Here is a 16707-nt window from a genome sequence, read left to right as displayed (position 1 = left end):
GCCGAAATCTCCACCTGTGTGTGGGTGTGTACGTGGGTGGTTCGGGGTGGTTTATGTTGTTTTTGGGGGCTCTTTAGGTGGTGCATCCTGGTCAGTTGCGGGTTGCACGGTATGAGACTTTCCCCAGCATTAGCCAACCGCATGCAGCACTTGTTGTTAAGTACATCTCACAGACAGTTGTGGTCAAAATAATAGTTGTAGAATTTTTGTGGCAACTTATAATTGTTGTACATGGTAAATAAGATTGTTTTTATTTCTTTTTTCTTTTGAGAGAATTTTTGAAGACCGAGATATCGAAAACTTTACGATTTATGGTATCAATATCACATTATTCTATGGTAAAAATGATGCGTCATAAAAAATACGTAAATTTAGCATTTTTCAATAGCAAATTGATCCTTACGTGTTTTTCTTTCTGTGTGGGCTTATCTTGATCTTATATTCACATTAACAGGGCTCGTTCTTTACAAAATTATATTTTAAATTCAAACAATTAAAGAGATATATACTAAAAAAGGAGATTTGAAATCTTAAAAGTTTTTATATTTGTCAAAAATTAAATAACAGATCGTGATATTGCAATATAAGGTTGTTTGGAGACATAATCTACAATTTAATATATTTTAAGATCATCATTTTCTTGACCTCCCCTGTACACTTAGAGAAAAAGATGGGCAGGGGCATTTGGGGAATGCAGACAGTCGCATTACACGCTCTTCTGCATGTTGTGCAATGGGAGAAGGCCGGCTCAAAGGAGCCTGGGCCTCGTAGTCGAGCGCTTTTTGGAGCGGGTTAACGTGGCTCTGTTTGTTTATTTGTTCACTTGTTTGCCTCGCATCTCGCTCGCTCTCCGGTGACCTTTGGCCCCGCGCTCTGGAGGGGCAAGTGCAACAATCAAGGCGCCCACAAACCCCGCTTACTGTCAAAAACACGCAGCAACGGGCAACAAACAAACAAACACAAGCTCTCATATGCCGAACTGTGCGGGTGCACAGTGGATTGGGCAGGTCAACAAACGATTTGGTTAAAGGAGAATTAGTCATTATGGCTTGCTTCATTTTAATGTTTGTTCTATAATTTGAAACTCCATCACATCTCGACTAATTGAAAGAGTTTTTACAGTCAAACAGACCACCCAATTGGGCCAGGCACAGCTAGATGTGGAAATTAAATAGCTCAGTGTAATACAATTCTTTAATACAAAACTGGTTTTCACACATTTCCAGAGAAAGCAATTATGGAGGCGATTAGAAAATAAGTGTTATGATAAAGTAGTTTTTAGAACCTACCCTTAAACCGATTTGGTATCTACAGAGGGGATGTAGCATTAAAAAATTAATTTTTTTTTATAAATTATTAAATGTTTCCGAAATTTTGAAATTTAATATATATAATACTTATATATGTAAATATATTATATTATATATCATATTACTTGTTCCTAACTTATATTTCTTTTATGTAATGTAATACTTGATAAAATTAATGGTTTAAAAAACGTAACATAATTTCATTTAGTATCCCTGTTTTATAAATTTAGAAATGTACATGATAGATTTTGAAAGGTATTACTAATAAGCTATTTTATAATAAGTATAAAATTCAGTTGGGACCCACTGTACTGCCATCCGAAAAAGGTTTTGCTCAGCAATCGCAGCAGAGGCCGTTGCTGCAGCTTCTTGACAATGATAACAATGCGGCGAGGTCCTTTCCAGAGGTTGTGACACGAACTGGATGGACTGACTGGGCTGACGGACGGGGCAGGACTTGCAGGACTCTGCTGCAGCGCAGCGCTTTAGTGTGTAATTTAATTGAACGGACATAACGAGACGCACACGGACGTACGCAAACATATAGGCAGTGGGGTCGGGATCGAGTCGAGGAGTCCAGTCGAGTCGAGTTGAGTTCGTGTGGGGGACTAAAGAGGACTCTTTGCTTAATTGAAAGCAATTAAGTGGAAAATTGAAAACTTTGGCAGCCATAACGTTGACGTCTGACCGCCACTGACACACCGCATTCCCTTCGAAACGCGCTGCATCCCGCCCGCCCATTATTCAAGCCCACACAGAGAAAAAATGTACAAAATGTAAATGTAAAGATAAAAGTTATAAAGAATTAAAGTATATTTTATTGATGTTTTTTTCATTAATTCTATATTTTTTGGATCAGTTTTTATATCTCATTTATCTTAAAAATCATATTCTCACTTTTCGTTGAAAGTTTCGGTGAATAAATTATGGTTACAGATAAAGATATCACGGGTATTAAGCATAATATTTACTAAATATGCAAGAAAATAGAATTTAATTGTATTTTCGACACTAGAATTAGGTATTTAAATTAAGTTTTGTTTAAACGATTTCAAATAGATCTCTATTACTTAAAATACGAAATTATAGAATCGATAGAAAACTAGAGAAAACTATAGTCTATGGCTTCGACTATCAGATACCCGTCACTCAGCTTACGGGAGTGCCTACAGCGCCAACTAGCCTATAGCGCCCCTAGCGGCTTGGTGGCGTAACAGTGAAAACAGCTAATTTACTGTACATTTACATGTAGTGTGCAACCTGGATTGAATTGCAAAGAAAATGATTATTATTTAGTTATAACATTACAATGACTGGTCCGATTTCAATAATTTCTGGCATGAAGATGGGTATTAATAATAGGAACATCTTAACAAAACAAACAAAATAAATATACAAAATTTTTTAGTAAAATAGTCGTTTGTACCTTGTTGATCTGTACGCCAAGTTCCAACATTCTAGCTCTTATAGTTTCCGAGATCTCATCGTTGATACGGACAGACGGAAATGACTAGAACGACTCGGTTAGTGATACTGATCAAGAATATATACACTTTATGTAGTCGGAAACGCTCCCTTCTACCTGTTTTATACTTTCCGACGAATATAGTATACGATTAACGAGTATAAAAATAAATTAAACACCAAATAAAATATTTATTAGGAAGTAAAAGCAATTTTTTATTAAATTGTTCTTTAAAAACAATGCAACTTTTAATACTTACAAACCACTCACCACCCAACAATTATACATTTCTAAAGATATTTAGAAAATACCTATCTGAGTCCAGCTAATAGAGTTTTCTCTAAGTGCCTCGACATGCACAATGCATTTGCATTTGATAGTCCCGCCCACATTTTGGGGCGGCGAGTGGCGAAAAAAGTGTGCAGTCACGTACGACGCCGACCGCGGCAGAGACGCCATTTTGCGCTGCTACTGTCACTTTACATGCCACAACACACAATTGACAGCGCGGATATTTATGTAAATAATTTTTCATGTTGCTGGTCGGCAGCAGCCAGCGACAACAAAAGTATGCACTTTCTGTTGACGTGACCCGCGCGCGTATGCGAAATAAAAAAGGCGAATTTTCACCCAGAAAATAAACAAAAATAGGCGAAAAATGGACGCCCACACAAAAGGGGTTAAAGGCTGGCGCCCATTCATCTATTTCTCACCCCGAAGCGTCTGCATAAAGAGCCCATTGTCGCGGTCCAGCCCACAAAATGGTTAAAGTGCAAAAAGGGGTGCAATTTATGAAAGAACTGAGCGAAACCGATTTCCAGATGGACTTAAAAAGCGTTGCCAATATGCATAAGTTACGCAAGTTTTTGCGCCAGTGAATGCGTTTTAATTAATCCATAAAACTCGTTACATTTCAAATGTATAAAAAACATGATAATGACAATGCACATATTTTTAAGCTTGTGAAATATGTTTTTACTCACAACTTGCTCTGATATTGTCAAAAAAGGCGTTGATTCATTAAATTAGTCTTAAAAAATTCTGTTTTAAATTAAATTTTTCGAAAGAACTCCAAAATCTTTATAAAGTACAATTTATTTCTTCTGTTTTAAATTCATAAATATTTATTACAAATAAAAATCACATAACAATATTCATCGGTGTAAAAACATATCAAGCTCATCTGAGTCTAAAGATGCCACCTTTAGGGTTTGAAATATGTTTTACTTACAAATTGCGCCAAAATTGTTAAAAAACTATAGTATATTAAAATCTTTATAAAATACATTTTATTTCTTTTGTTTTGAATTTATAAATATTTATTACACATACAAATTTTCTTCTGGTGATAAAAAAGTCTTAAACTCAAAAAAGTTTAAAGAAGCAACCTGGTTTTCATAGCGAACCCCATTTTACTGAAACTACAAATCTACCAATCATTTTCAATTTCCAAGCTATCGGGAGAAATCCTTTGAATAAATTCAAAGCTTTACAGAATTTTCTTTCTTTCTCTTGCTTTAATTAATTACTTTAAATAAGTATGGTTCCAATCATTCGACATTTACATTTTAAATTCGTTCCCACTCTGCGTTCCCATTTAAGATATCGATTGAGGGGGTAGGTCTATTGTGCGTAATGCGCCCCTAATTATAACACATTGCAAATGCAATTAATAGGCGCGACAATTAAAAGTAACGAGCAGAAGAAATCATTATGGATGTTCATAAATGATAATGTAACCAAGCTATTACGAGGGCGGGCATTTGGGGGAGTAGTCAATTTCGAAACGCTTTCGAAACTTTTGTCGGCCAATGGGGCGGACAAAAAGGGATTTCGCATCCTAAGCCAGGAAATATGCTTAAAACGTGGCCAGCGATTTGCAATCGCTGACTGAAACACACATACGATATAAACGCAGGAATTCGCCCACACAATATATCGTGGCACAGTTGACTGGACTAATTTGTCGGAAATGACGTTTTCGGTTTTAGCCAGCGGATGTGGAGGTTATGTATGCGAGAGTAGGGAAACGGGGGAGCTGGCGGGTTTGAGTGACAGGAAACCGGCAAAGGCCGAAAATATTTCAAGTCCTTGCACGACACTTTTCCAAAATGACGCCTGCTAATTTAATTAATTTCCACCTGGCCCGATGGCACAAAAGTTTAGTCCTGCTGCAAAAACCACCCCGAAAAAAACACCCGAAACCCCATCGCCCATCAGCAATACACGTAATTGAAACATTCCTTGACCAGCGAAATAATAAAGGAGTCGCCCGAAAAAAGGAAAAAGTTACTTCTGCCGCAATTATTTGGCACGTCTCCACTAATTAATTACGCCTTTTGGCTCCACGTTCTTGGGTGGTTCGGTTTCGGTTGTTCCAAGTTTAAAATGTCCACGTTTAATTAAATATGGCCCGGGTGCGGCGGCTCTATAATTAATTTCGGCACTGCAATTTTGTTTAAAGCAAAGAATGCGGCCCAGCAAAAAATATGTATGTGCCACGGAAAGCTGAAAACCGAACCGAATTAGAGCAGGACATCTGCACGGATGGATCCGGCCTCCCTCGCGGGGATTCCCCACTCCATTACCAACTTGAAATTCACACAGAGAGAAAAGTCATCAAAATAGTACAGGTCTGCAGATTTTATTCTGAATCAACAAATTTCATACTAGAAATGTTTCCTTAACCAATAATAAAATATGCATTTTATGATTATTATAATTTTATTTAAATATTCTATCTATTGACTATATAAAATATTTGCTGCTTATATTACATTATTATTATTAAACTTGCACATTATTTAGACTCTTTCATATAATTTATACTCGCAAGTCTACTATTTTGTAGTTTCATTTCTTTTTAAAAATGTTTATATGAAATATGTTACATTTCTACACTATTCAGTCTCCTTTAAATTCCTCTTAAATCTAAAATTTTATTGTGTTATTTCATTTAATTTTAAAATAGTGATGAATTTGTAGAATTAGTTATATTTATCGAAATTAATATTCAAAGAGATAGGCCTTAGTATTTATGAACACCGATAGCTATTAAAAGCCTAATTGCCGTGTTTCCCAATAAAGTCAAGATCTGCTGATAAATATGAGTAATGGGTGGACTTTGCGAATATGGGTCAACGTGTCATTGGACTTTTACTCTAATTTTATAGCTTAAATATTGTTTTATTAGGATTAACATGCTTTTTTGTCAGTGCGGACTCGAAATCAGAATCGGAGCCTGAGTCGGTGGCCAGGGCATTAAAGTGTCAATATCCATTAGGCAGTCCTGATTGTTTAAGCTGCTTTACGCCAACTTCTTTTCTGGCTTTCTTCTCTTTCTCCGTCCGGTCCTAAGTTTCTTGACACGCTCTCTCTCTTTTCAGCCCGGTTCTTTTGTCTCCGGAGTCTTTTATTGCCTGCAAAGCCGTAGCACAATGACTCCTTCTCCGCTATTTGTTCTGGCTGCTGTTGAGCTCATTGTTTCAAATAAGAAATGACGCGAATTGGCTAGAGCGAAATGGTTAGAAATGCAAATTAGCGGGAGATAAGAGGGGCGGTTAAGGGGCGGGGTCGAGGAAATGGCCATGGCAAAAACCCCAATGCCCTATGGCCATAAGTTGGGCAAATATAAGAGGGTGTACGTGGAAAAGGGCTATGAACTTGTCAGTCCGAGGGAATATATTTTTCATTTATTTAAAAAAGCAACCTAAAAATGACCCAGAAAGAGTAAGCAATTTTTGACACAATTTAAAAGAATTTATAATGTATAAATGGAAGTTTTTAAATCAAATAAAATCTGGTTAAACTACCTATAGGTAATTGCGCAATGCTTGAGACCGATTTTTATTGACTATGGTTACAGTTCGCTATGTTTCTGATTGTTTGCAATAAGAAAGTAAATTTTTTTTTTAGGTTTTGTTATTGAGAAAAAGTGTACAACTTAATATTTTTTTTTAAATATTAACTTATTCCTAAAAAAGGAGTTATACAAGCTTAGGTACTGTCAAAACGGTTAAAACTTGAATTTCTTCCTGTTTCCAATGAATATTACCATACCTGAAGCCACATGCTCTACTTCATACCCTTACCAATCCATTTACTTCAATTTAGAAAGTAAAAAAAGTGTAAAATTACCGCTAGCTAATCTTTGTCATCTGCTGCCTTGCCTGATTTTACAGATTTCTTGTCCAGGTAATTGCAAAAAAAGGTCAAGTCGGCAGAGGAAAGACAAAGGAAACTAGAGAGTGGCAAAGAAAATGAGAAAGCTTTGGGGACTTGAGCTTAATTGGTAATTACACAAAGTCGCGGCATGTTCTACACACCTACATACAATTATTTGTGACCGTGCATGGATTCTAGGTTCAGGGACCTCATACTTAGGGTTTCGGCTTCAGTCAGTCAAGCGACAAGCAATTTCGTGATTTATATTTAAGCGAAAACTTTTAACTCTAACCAAAATCCCCGGGGATAAGGCACGGTCTCCTATTGTTCCTGCTCCAAAAGGGGTTGGGAGGTCACAACCCCTAAAAGCTAAGCAATGGCTGGGTGGGCTGTCGAAACTTGTGGTTCCTTTCAATTAACCTTTCATCTGTTTAACATGTATTATAAAATTAGACGCGGTCTCCTGGACCACAGCAGCAGCAGTGGGTTAAGGGTGGGCCGATTGTGAGTTGGCCCTGCCTAATGTATGCGCAACCACAGCCCCAAGACATGACAACACTATTAAACATTATTCGTGGCCAGCGGAAAGGGCGGTTAGACGGAGGCCTTAATTATCGCCGGGCCAACGCGACGTATACGTAATCGATGGATGGAATGGCTCCTGTTCTTTTGAATGGATTTTACTTAAATTTAAAAAATATTAATATCCCATAAGTTTTTCGAAATTGATTTTGGTGTCCTAATACGAGTATAATGGCTTCAATTATCGTCAGGCCAACGCGACGTATGCGTAATCAGTGTGGAATAATGAACAAAACATGATATGAAAATTTAAAAATATTTTACATTTCATCATAAATGCATCGTAGTTCGAAAAAAACCATTGGCTAGTTGGTTTTCCAAAAGTAGGGAAGTGTAGGGTAAGGTGACAAACTCGTCAAATCTGATATGTGACGTCAGTCAAAATTCCGATAAAATTCTAGTCGATTTATCTTATCGTATCAGAAAAAGTTCGCGAAATTTGTTTGTAAAATAATATTAACTAAAATAGCAAAACTGCAAAGCAAAATGATTTTTGAAAAATTATTTTTGCAGTTACTATTATTTTTGTTTGAAGAAACTTTTTGCATCAAAAAATTTAAGTTTTCAAGTCGAGGGAAAAAGTTCAAAAAGGACATTTTCACACAAATTCGTCCTTTTCAATAAGTACTGAATGGGTTAAGAAATGTATTGTATCATTCAAACGGCATTTAAGTTACCTTTCCATTGATGCCAAAGTTAACAAGATGTAAGTTCAAATTATGAGTATACTTACCTTTTTTTTTGTGAAAATACTTTTGACCACCCTTGTATATTATAAACAGGTATCATGAGAAACATTTTGTAGGGTGTGAAGATTTAATTTTTTTGGTATCTGTTGACATTATATCGTTATTTGTTTCTTTTCTAAAGCCGATATCAAAAAAAAAAAACAATTATTTTTTGAAGATTTTTGCGAATTAGAAACCGAACAGTTGTTCAATTTAAACCCAGAACTAAAGTAAACATTTTTTAAGTGTACAGCAAAATTTGTATTCCATTATTGTACATTTTCAACTTTTCTTTAAAAAAAATCATTTTCAGTGTGTATTTATAAGTTCGTCACCATAGCCTACAGAAACTTTTAAAATTGAAAAAATATTGCGTCACGCCAAGAGCAGCGGTATTTCACCCCTCTGGAATTTTACCATCAAACTTGTACAGGAATATGTTCAATATATGTCAGCAACTTTCTGTGTTTTAGCCCTTGAAAAATATAAATTTTTGGAAAAGAGACATTTAAAAAAACCGTTCGTCGCTATGCCTTACACGGCCCTACATTTTATACGAGCTTAATCACTTTTTTCTCTTCAGTTTTAATGTAAAAACCTTTGAGCAATTTTGTTCTCAAAGTAAAACTTATTTTTTTGTTAAAACTTTTCAATCTTATTGCAAATCTGGTTTTTTTATTCGTTTGGCTGTCGGCTTGAAAACTTTCGGCATTTACAGAATGGAATGTGAAAACTATATGTGACTTGATAAGAAAGAACCAAAAACAAACAGGTCTCGATTTTTTCTTTGAAATCATTTTATCAAGCTTAAAGTCGAAAATATAAAACCGTAGCCATTACACACAAAAAAAAAATTATGCAAAACCAACGATTGAATTATTAAAAGTGCCCAACATATAGAATAGATAAATATCTATCAAATGTTAAATACATTAATCTAATTAATCTTACTATTAATGATATCGAAAATATATAGATAAAAACAATATGGGAATTTAAATGTGACATTTTTAAATTAGGAATGGATTTCTTTAAGTGTTCCGTTATTATACCCGTTACTTGTAGAGTAAAAGGGTATACTAGATTCGTCGGAAAGTATGTAACAGGCAGAAGGAAGCGTTTCCGACCCCATAAAGTATATATATTCTTGATCAGGATCACTAGCCGAGTCGATCTAGCCATGTCCGTCTGTCCGTCTGTCCGTCTGTCCGTCTGTACGTCTGTCCGTCTGTCCGGATGAACGCTGAGATCTTGGAACTATGAGAGCTAGGCTATTGAGATTTGGCGAGCAGATTCCTGAGCTTCTTACGCAGCGCAAGTTTGTTTCAGTAGAGTGCCACGCCCACTCTAACGCCCACAAACCGCCCAAAACTGTGGCTTCTACAGTTTTGATGCTAGAGTAAAAATTTAAACTGAAATGAATTGTTCTCATCAATACCTATCGATTGACCCAAAAAAAGTTTGCCACGCCCACTTTAACGCCCACAAACCGCCTACAAACTTCAAAAAATCGTAAATATGAACGCGGATATCTCGGAAACTATCAAAGATAGAGTATTGGGATTTCAGATTTAGATTCCGTAGCCTTGTACGCAGCGCAAGTTTGTTATGCGAATATGCCACGCCCACTCTAACGCCCACAAACCGCCCAAGCCTGTGGCGCCCACAATTTTTATGCTAGATTAAAAATTTTAACTGAAATGTATTGGTCTCGTCAATGCCTATCGATTGATCCAAAAAAAAATTTGACACGCCTACCCTAACGCCCACAATGCTTAAATCTGTCTTCCGCCGGTAGGTGGCGCATTTAAATCTCGCTTTGCTGCTTGCATATCTCCATTTCCCTTTGGTCCCTTTAGCTGAGTAACGGGTATCTGATAGTCGAGGTACTCGACTATAGCGTTCTTCCTTGTTTTTTATTTACTTCGTCGAGTTTTAAATATACCTAATCAGAAAACATATATACATATATGCATATATGTGTAATTATGCAGAATAAGATTGAAATTTAAAATAATGCTTTTTTTCTATTTGAAAAAACATTAGTTCACATTCGGTGCTGGTACACAGCACATGGATCCTTTTTTCGTGCCATGCCAGGGCACCCGAAAAAACAATAAGTGTTTTCTCCTGAAAAAACTTCAACACCTTAAGGACTAAAAACATAGATAATAAAATGACGAACACCCCAAATAATCTTAACGTCAGTTCATATAAAGATGCACAATTACGAAACACCAAGTCTCGCTGGATACGATCATGTATAGATCACTGCGAAATGGAAGAAAAAACCCCTTAACCGAATTTTAACTGATTTCAAAGAATGCTTTGACAGCATACTCGGAGACTTTTTCATTGAACTGGAGGGGTTACACCTGATGACTAAGGGACAGTTGTTCTAGAGTTAGCACCGTTGTTGCTTTAGTCGTCAGGTGCAACTTCTCCAGACCAATGCAAAAACTTTCCGCGTTTGTTCGCAAATCATTCCGAAATTATCTTGTTTTTTATGGCCTTTCGGTAAGCATACAAAATGGACCGTAAGATAAATGTTTTGTTAAAATCTTTTAAGATGTAATTGCAGTTTCAATATAACCTATTAGACGAACAAAGTACCAAGGAATCAGATGACCCCTTTCTTCGAACAAATTATAACAAATGTTGTAAAATAAAATATTTTAAAATTTCATATTATTATTATTTCATACCCCTTATACAAATATAACTAAATTCTGTAAACAACCTTATAAAAAGTTCATTTATTTTCAAAATTGGTCAGAAAACGGACCTTTTTAAACGAATTTCTAGCATTTTTATTAAAAAAATACAATAACTTATTAAATAATGTGTGGTAAAAAAAAATTTCCTTTATAAAATTTGCATCTTTTATAAAACAAAGAATCGATGTTGTGTGTGTGTTTTTTGAATGTTCCGTTAAATGAAAAATTCGTTCGTACTTCGTGGTTGGAGACTAGTCTACATTTTCGTTTTCCTAAAAGTAAAGAAACAAAACTAAACTAAAAATAGTAATTTAAGATTTTTATCAAAAAACGTAAGACATTTTTTATGTGATTTTTGTTTGTTATAAGTATTAACAAACAAAAATCAAAAATAGTAGTTACATTTTAATCTATGTATTTCTTTATTTTAATGTAAGTTTGCGTATGGTGGTGTAGAATGTTTTGTATATAAATGTAAATTTGCGTAAAGTGGTGTAGAATGAATGCCTCATGTTTAAATTCTTTAACGGCGAAGCGAATGGGCGTGAAAATATTTTTCTTGCAATAATCTTATTTAATAAATGCGAAATCCAGAGACGTATAAACTAAAACACGGGGAAGTAGTTAAGGTCAAAGACAGACAAATTATAAATAAAAGTAACATGTAAAACCAATAAGAAGTAAAGTCGGCGATGTATGTATAATTTTCGATAACGATAGTTATTAGCCGCACTCATCGACCAGCAGGGAACATCTGTTTGGCCGACCAATTGCAGACATCTGGCAACGCCAATCGCACACGTCACCTGCCGTTGTGAAAAGTATGTAATTTTTATTGTTTACGTCTCCGGTTCTTGTTTTTGTGGGTCATTTGTGTATTATGAAGTTCGCCGACGTGCTGCGTCGCCTGGACGCCTATCCGCGCACCTTGGATGATTTCAGCGTTCGCACTGTGGGCGGCGCCGCAGGTGGGTGCAGATGAAACTGATTGTGGCGATAAGCAACCCAAACAACCGGCTTTTCTCGATTTTCAGTTACAATAATCAGCACCAGCACCATAAGTATCCTGATATTCCTCGAGTTCCTGAGCTACATGCAGCCCACCTTGAACGAGGAACTGTTCGTCGACACAACGAGGGGTCACAAGTTGAGAATCAACCTGGATGTAACGCTTCACAATCTCGCCTGCAACTACATCTCTTTGGACGCGATGGACTCCTCGGGGGACACCCACCTAAGGGTGGACCATGATGTCTTCAAGCACCGGCTGGATCTCAAGGGGGAGCCCCTCAAGGAGACGCCCATCAAGGAAATTGTGGCCGTCTCGCCGCCCAATAAGAACGTGACCTGCGGCAGTTGCTACGGAGCGGAGCACAATGCCACCCAGTAAGCTATATATCCGGATTGGATATTAGTAATTAACATTAATTTAACTTGTAAAGCTATAACTTTCCTTTACTATTACTATTACTGACTATTATCAGAAATCATTGCTTGTAACTACTACCTTGTAATACGAAGTATAATCTTTTGGATTCTGTCTACCTTCAATACCTAGACATTTAAATCGTAATCCTTTAAAGCTTCTGCTTTCTAATTTTTAGTGGCTTACAAGTTTTGTTAACTAGAAGATCCATTTGAATTTACCAAGTGCTTATAATGTTTTCATTGTTACTGCACACCTCAAAATTAGAATATTGTTTTCAATTAACGTGACGTGGAATATATTAACCATGTTATAGTTAAAAATGGATCTTGAAAGCTAGCTTTTTGTAGGATAAAATAATGATAACGATAACTTCGTCAAATCTTTATTAATCAAAATAATCTAGATTAGAATTTAGTTTATTGTTGGCCCCTTGTACTCCCCTTTTTAACCCTATCAACAATCCATTCTAGCTGCTGCAACACGTGCGAGGAAGTGCTGGACGCCTACCGGCTGCGCAAGTGGAACGTGGCAGTGGACAAAATCGAGCAATGCAAGGGCAAGTACAAACGCAGCGACGAGGACGCCTTCAAGGAGGGCTGCCGCATCCAGGGCCACCTGGAGGTGAACCGCATGGCCGGCAGCTTCCACTTTGCGCCCGGCAAGAGCTTCTCCATCCGCCAGTTCCACATCCACGACTTTCAGTTCAGCAATGTGAAGCTATCGCACACCATCAATCACTTGTCCTTTGGCGAGAAGATCGAGTTCGCCAAGACGCATCCTCTGGATGGTCTGCGAGTGGACGTCGCTGGTGAGTAGTAAACAAACAAGCCCATCCCGTGTCTCTTTAACATCTCTATTGCAATAACTTAACGTAATTTAAACAAGATTGGAGTAGGGCTTAAGGTTGGTGTTCAGTAACTCTAGTCAAATGCCAGCAGGATCAGCAGCGAATCCCTGTGCCGATGGCCATGAAGGTCCCGAAGGTTCCGCCTCCCTGGACCATGGTCTTGCCCACATTGTTGATCAGCTCCCGTCCACGTAGTCCGTATCTGTGGAAGATTTTTATTGGTTTCATTAGTTAGCCGGTGTAATTACATAATTGCCGGCCTCCACTTGCGTCACTCCATTGGAGAAGTGGCAAGCAGACCAGCCGGGTCCAAAGTCCAACTCACCTGAGTGCCGAGAATCCCCCGAAGACGGCTCCACTGGCCATTCCCACACAGAATCCGATGATGAAGCCCGTCTTCATCTTATCAAAGCAGGATGGTCCCTGCTGGGAAAATGAGCTCGTGGGCAGTGGCATGCCGCGAAGTCCGTGGTTTCTCTCGTTCTGCTAAATGTACGTTGATCCCGCTGCGTAGTAAGCTGCGCTGCTCCGGCTCACGTATGAATATAGCAAGTAGTGCCCAAAGGTCCGTTTATTTTAGGAAATATTCGAAATACTTCTATTTATTTCAGCACCGAATCGTAAAACAATGTGAATGTGTCAGTGAGCTAGGGATGTGAAAAAGCGTTACCGGAACTATCGATAATCTATACCGAATATAACGTATTTTAAACGGTCACACTAAAATGTTAGGTGGGCACTGAAAAAATATTGTGTTTTTTTACTATTTAGATATTTCCTTTATAAACCGATTATGACTTAAACTTTGTTAAATATTTTTGGATAAGTAAAGTACTTTTTAAAGTTAACTTATATGTGGGCAGCACAACAGGCAAACTTATTTAAAAAAGTAACGATCTTCTAAAGGATCTGTATTCAAAAACACACAATTAACAAATATTTTTGATTCTACTTCTATCGCCTTGTTTACTTATAAAATAATGGTGTTAGATAGAAAAGTGTTTTAATTCATTAGATCATCATCAGATTTTACAATGAAAACATTCTCCACAGATTTTTATTCCTAAAAATTAATTAATATTTGCAGAGACAAAAAGCGAAATGTTCAATTACTATTTAAAAATTGTGCCCACGGTATATATGCGGGGAAGTAATTACGGCGAGCCCATATACACGAATCAATTCTCCGTCACGCGGTACCGGAAAGATCTTTCAGATCGGGAGCGAGGAATGCCAGGCATATTTTTCAGCTACGAACTGTCGCCGCTGATGGTGAAATATGCCGAGAAGCACAAGTCAGTAGAGCAAATGGTATCCGCAATTTCAATTTTATTGTATTCGTTTTGTATCCGCAGCTCCTTTGGCCACTTCGCCACGAATTGCTGTTCCATTATTGGAGGGGTCTTCACGGTGGCCGGCATTCTGGCCGTGCTGCTGAACAACTCCTGGGAGGCCATTCAGCGCAAACTGGAAGTGGGCAAGCTCAGCTAACAACAATTTGAATCTCTTGTGCAGCTTCGATGCAGCTTTACTACGCCTAAATCATTATACATTCGACAAATCTCCAAATAAAAGTGCTTAATTTTATAGAAAAGGAAGAGGAAGGAGTTTCTTTAGGTAGTCCGATGTCCGACTGACAGGAATCCGGAGGTGTTTGAAAAGTATTTGGCATTGGCTTCCGTCTGGGAACGTTCCGCCGCTTGGGGATTAACAATTTCCAGACCTTGCAGTGGCGTAAAGGCCACACTGGAGGCTGTTCCGGAGATTTGCCGTTTGACTGTGGTGTTTCCTCCGTAAACTTGCTGCTTCTGCAGGTTCTTGTGCAGCGTCTTGCTGATCCGCACCTTGGTCTTCTCATCCACCTGGGGCAAACGGATGCGTCCGGTGCCGGTCTTGCCAATGGTGCCACGGGAGTAACCCAGATCTCCTTGGTAGGCATCCTCTTCGATCTGTAAGATAAGTGAGTAGGTTACCAATTAGTTTATGAGCATTCTAGGTACAAGCTTCCAACTTACATCTCCGAAATTCATGCGGTTTGCCTGCTTGCGGAACTCTGTAAGCGCATATCGCTCCTTCATCTTACGCACGCGCTTTCCTCCTCGCTTCTTCTTGCTTCCCTCGATGGGCTTTGGTAGTGGCTTGATAAACTTCACCGGTGGCGGTTCCTGCAGCTTGTCCAGTTTCTTCTCAACGTCCTCCTTAAAGCGCAGGCCAATCTCCCCATGGACACTCTCATGGCAGGCATCCACTCGAGCAGCCAGCACTGCTTTGGCGGCCACCAATCGAGCTGCCTTGCGTCGCAGATCGGGAGCAGTGTCCTGGACAATCTGGGAGTAATAAACGTAGCCAGTGTGTGGCAACATCTGCGTTTGTGAGAAGCCCGACAGGGTTTTCTTCTGCGAGCCCAAGACCTGAACATTGCAGGCGGGCATTTTGGATAGTTTGGAGAGACCGCCAGCAATGCCCAGGAGTTTGGCAGCTGTGGAAGCTCCGACAATCATCGAAAGATTGGGGGCTATAAAGGTCATGCGGCTCTCAACATACTCGTAGATCTTGGACTTGAAGTTGTTCAGCTCGATGGCCATTTCGCAGGCCTCATCGATCTTGGCCTTCTCCGCTGGCGTTAGCATGGTGCTATCGAAAGGAAGGGGATATTGTTAGAGGTTTTCCTGGACTAAGATGGCAACTAACTTACCCTTGAGTGGTAGAGGCGGTGACGGACACAATCATAATGGTGGCCTGTGTGAGGATGGCCTGCAGCTTCTCGTTGCTCTTGACCTGGTCCAAGTCATTGCCCAGCTCCTTGACCGCCAGCAAGTACTCAATCTCGCCCACAATCAGGGAGTCCAGTTCGGGGAATCTCTTTTGGTACTTCTCCTTGGTAAACTTGTGCACGATGGAGATCTCGTTGTCGATGTCCACAGCTATGGCATTCGCATCCACAATGAGGCAGTACTCGGGATCGGATTCCACAGATCCCAGCATTTCGGCTGCAGTTCTCTGGCGGCTTGCGTAGTGCTCGATCTGCTGCAGGGTGTTCCTCAGGCGCTCCGAATCGCGCAGCTTGCAAAGCTCCCGCACCGATTGAACGGTGACATCGACGTCCATTAGATTGGGAGCCGGCTTGGCCAATTTCTCCGCCAGGAGCTGTGAAAAAAAGGGAATTGCTTATTTCACAAGGATTCTGACCTGGTTTTAATGTACACTTACACTTTCGTCCTCGGCACTGGCCATCTCCGCATCTTCCTCCTCCAACTCATTGTCATTGTCTTCCTCCAAATCGGCGAGTAGTTCGTCTGCCAGCGACATTATTGTTTATTTTTAATTTTATTTACTAAAACTCGTGAAAATTGTTTTATTTTCCTTGGTGCTGGAATTAGAGCGACCCTTAATCGACCGCTAAAATATACCATCGGGATCTTTAAAATACTAAAATGTACAAATTACATAGAAATATGATTTTAT

General features: G+C 38.7%; 3 protein-coding genes across 3 annotated transcripts; 1 reads left to right on the top strand and 2 right to left on the bottom strand.

Moving 5' to 3' along the window:
* The first annotated feature begins 11740 nt into the window (after positions 1 to 11740).
* LOC119554134 (endoplasmic reticulum-Golgi intermediate compartment protein 3) lies at positions 11741 to 14840 on the top strand. The gene is made up of 5 exons (XM_037864909.1): positions 11741 to 11934; positions 12001 to 12352; positions 12866 to 13203; positions 14330 to 14537; positions 14598 to 14840. The coding sequence occupies exons 1-5, from the start codon at positions 11847 to 11849 to the stop codon at positions 14731 to 14733; spliced, it is 1122 nt and encodes a 373-aa protein (XP_037720837.1). The 5' UTR covers positions 11741 to 11846; the 3' UTR covers positions 14734 to 14840.
* On the bottom strand, positions 13231 to 13899 carry LOC119554136 (reactive oxygen species modulator 1). The gene is made up of 2 exons (XM_037864910.1): positions 13568 to 13899; positions 13231 to 13444 (listed from the first exon to the last, which is right to left on the bottom strand). The coding sequence occupies exons 1-2, from the start codon at positions 13696 to 13698 to the stop codon at positions 13336 to 13338; spliced, it is 240 nt and encodes a 79-aa protein (XP_037720838.1). The 5' UTR covers positions 13699 to 13899; the 3' UTR covers positions 13231 to 13335.
* LOC119554133 (U4/U6 small nuclear ribonucleoprotein Prp31) lies at positions 14748 to 16644 on the bottom strand. Its single transcript, XM_037864908.1, has 4 exons — positions 16453 to 16644; positions 15938 to 16389; positions 15258 to 15876; positions 14748 to 15191 (listed from the first exon to the last, which is right to left on the bottom strand). Exons 1-4 carry the CDS (start codon positions 16549 to 16551, stop codon positions 14856 to 14858), a joined length of 1506 nt encoding a protein of 501 aa, XP_037720836.1. The 5' UTR covers positions 16552 to 16644; the 3' UTR covers positions 14748 to 14855.
* Between the last annotated feature and the right edge of the window lie 63 nt (positions 16645 to 16707).

This window comes from Drosophila subpulchrella, chromosome 3L (genome assembly GCF_014743375.2).
Source record: "Drosophila subpulchrella strain 33 F10 #4 breed RU33 chromosome 3L, RU_Dsub_v1.1 Primary Assembly, whole genome shotgun sequence".
NCBI lineage: Eukaryota > Metazoa > Arthropoda > Insecta > Diptera > Drosophilidae > Drosophila > Drosophila subpulchrella.
This window is presented reverse-complemented; position numbering and strand designations above follow the sequence as displayed.

Bases quoted from the DNA above. Each gene is read 5' to 3' on its own strand.
- LOC119554134 (XM_037864909.1), top strand. From the start codon at position 11,847: ATGAAGTTCGCCGACGTGCTGCGTCGCCTGGACGCCTATCCGCGCACC. The intron at 13,204-14,329 runs GTGAGTAGTAAA...TAATATTTGCAG, and splicing joins TCTGCGAGTGGACGTCGCTG to AGACAAAAAGCGAAATGTTC. The intron at 14,538-14,597 runs GTCAGTAGAGCA...TTGTATCCGCAG, and splicing joins AAATATGCCGAGAAGCACAA to CTCCTTTGGCCACTTCGCCA.
- LOC119554136 (XM_037864910.1), bottom strand. From the start codon at position 13,698: ATGCCACTGCCCACGAGCTCATTTTCCCAGCAGGGACCATCCTGCTTT. The intron at 13,445-13,567 runs GTGAGTTGGACT...AATCTTCCACAG, and splicing joins GGGGGATTCTCGGCACTCAG to ATACGGACTACGTGGACGGG.
- LOC119554133 (XM_037864908.1), bottom strand. From the start codon at position 16,551: ATGTCGCTGGCAGACGAACTACTCGCCGATTTGGAGGAAGACAATGAC. The intron at 15,877-15,937 runs GTAAGTTAGTTG...TCCTTTCGATAG, and splicing joins ACCGCCTCTACCACTCAAGG to CACCATGCTAACGCCAGCGG. The intron at 15,192-15,257 runs GTAAGTTGGAAG...CTTATCTTACAG, and splicing joins ACCGCATGAATTTCGGAGAT to ATCGAAGAGGATGCCTACCA.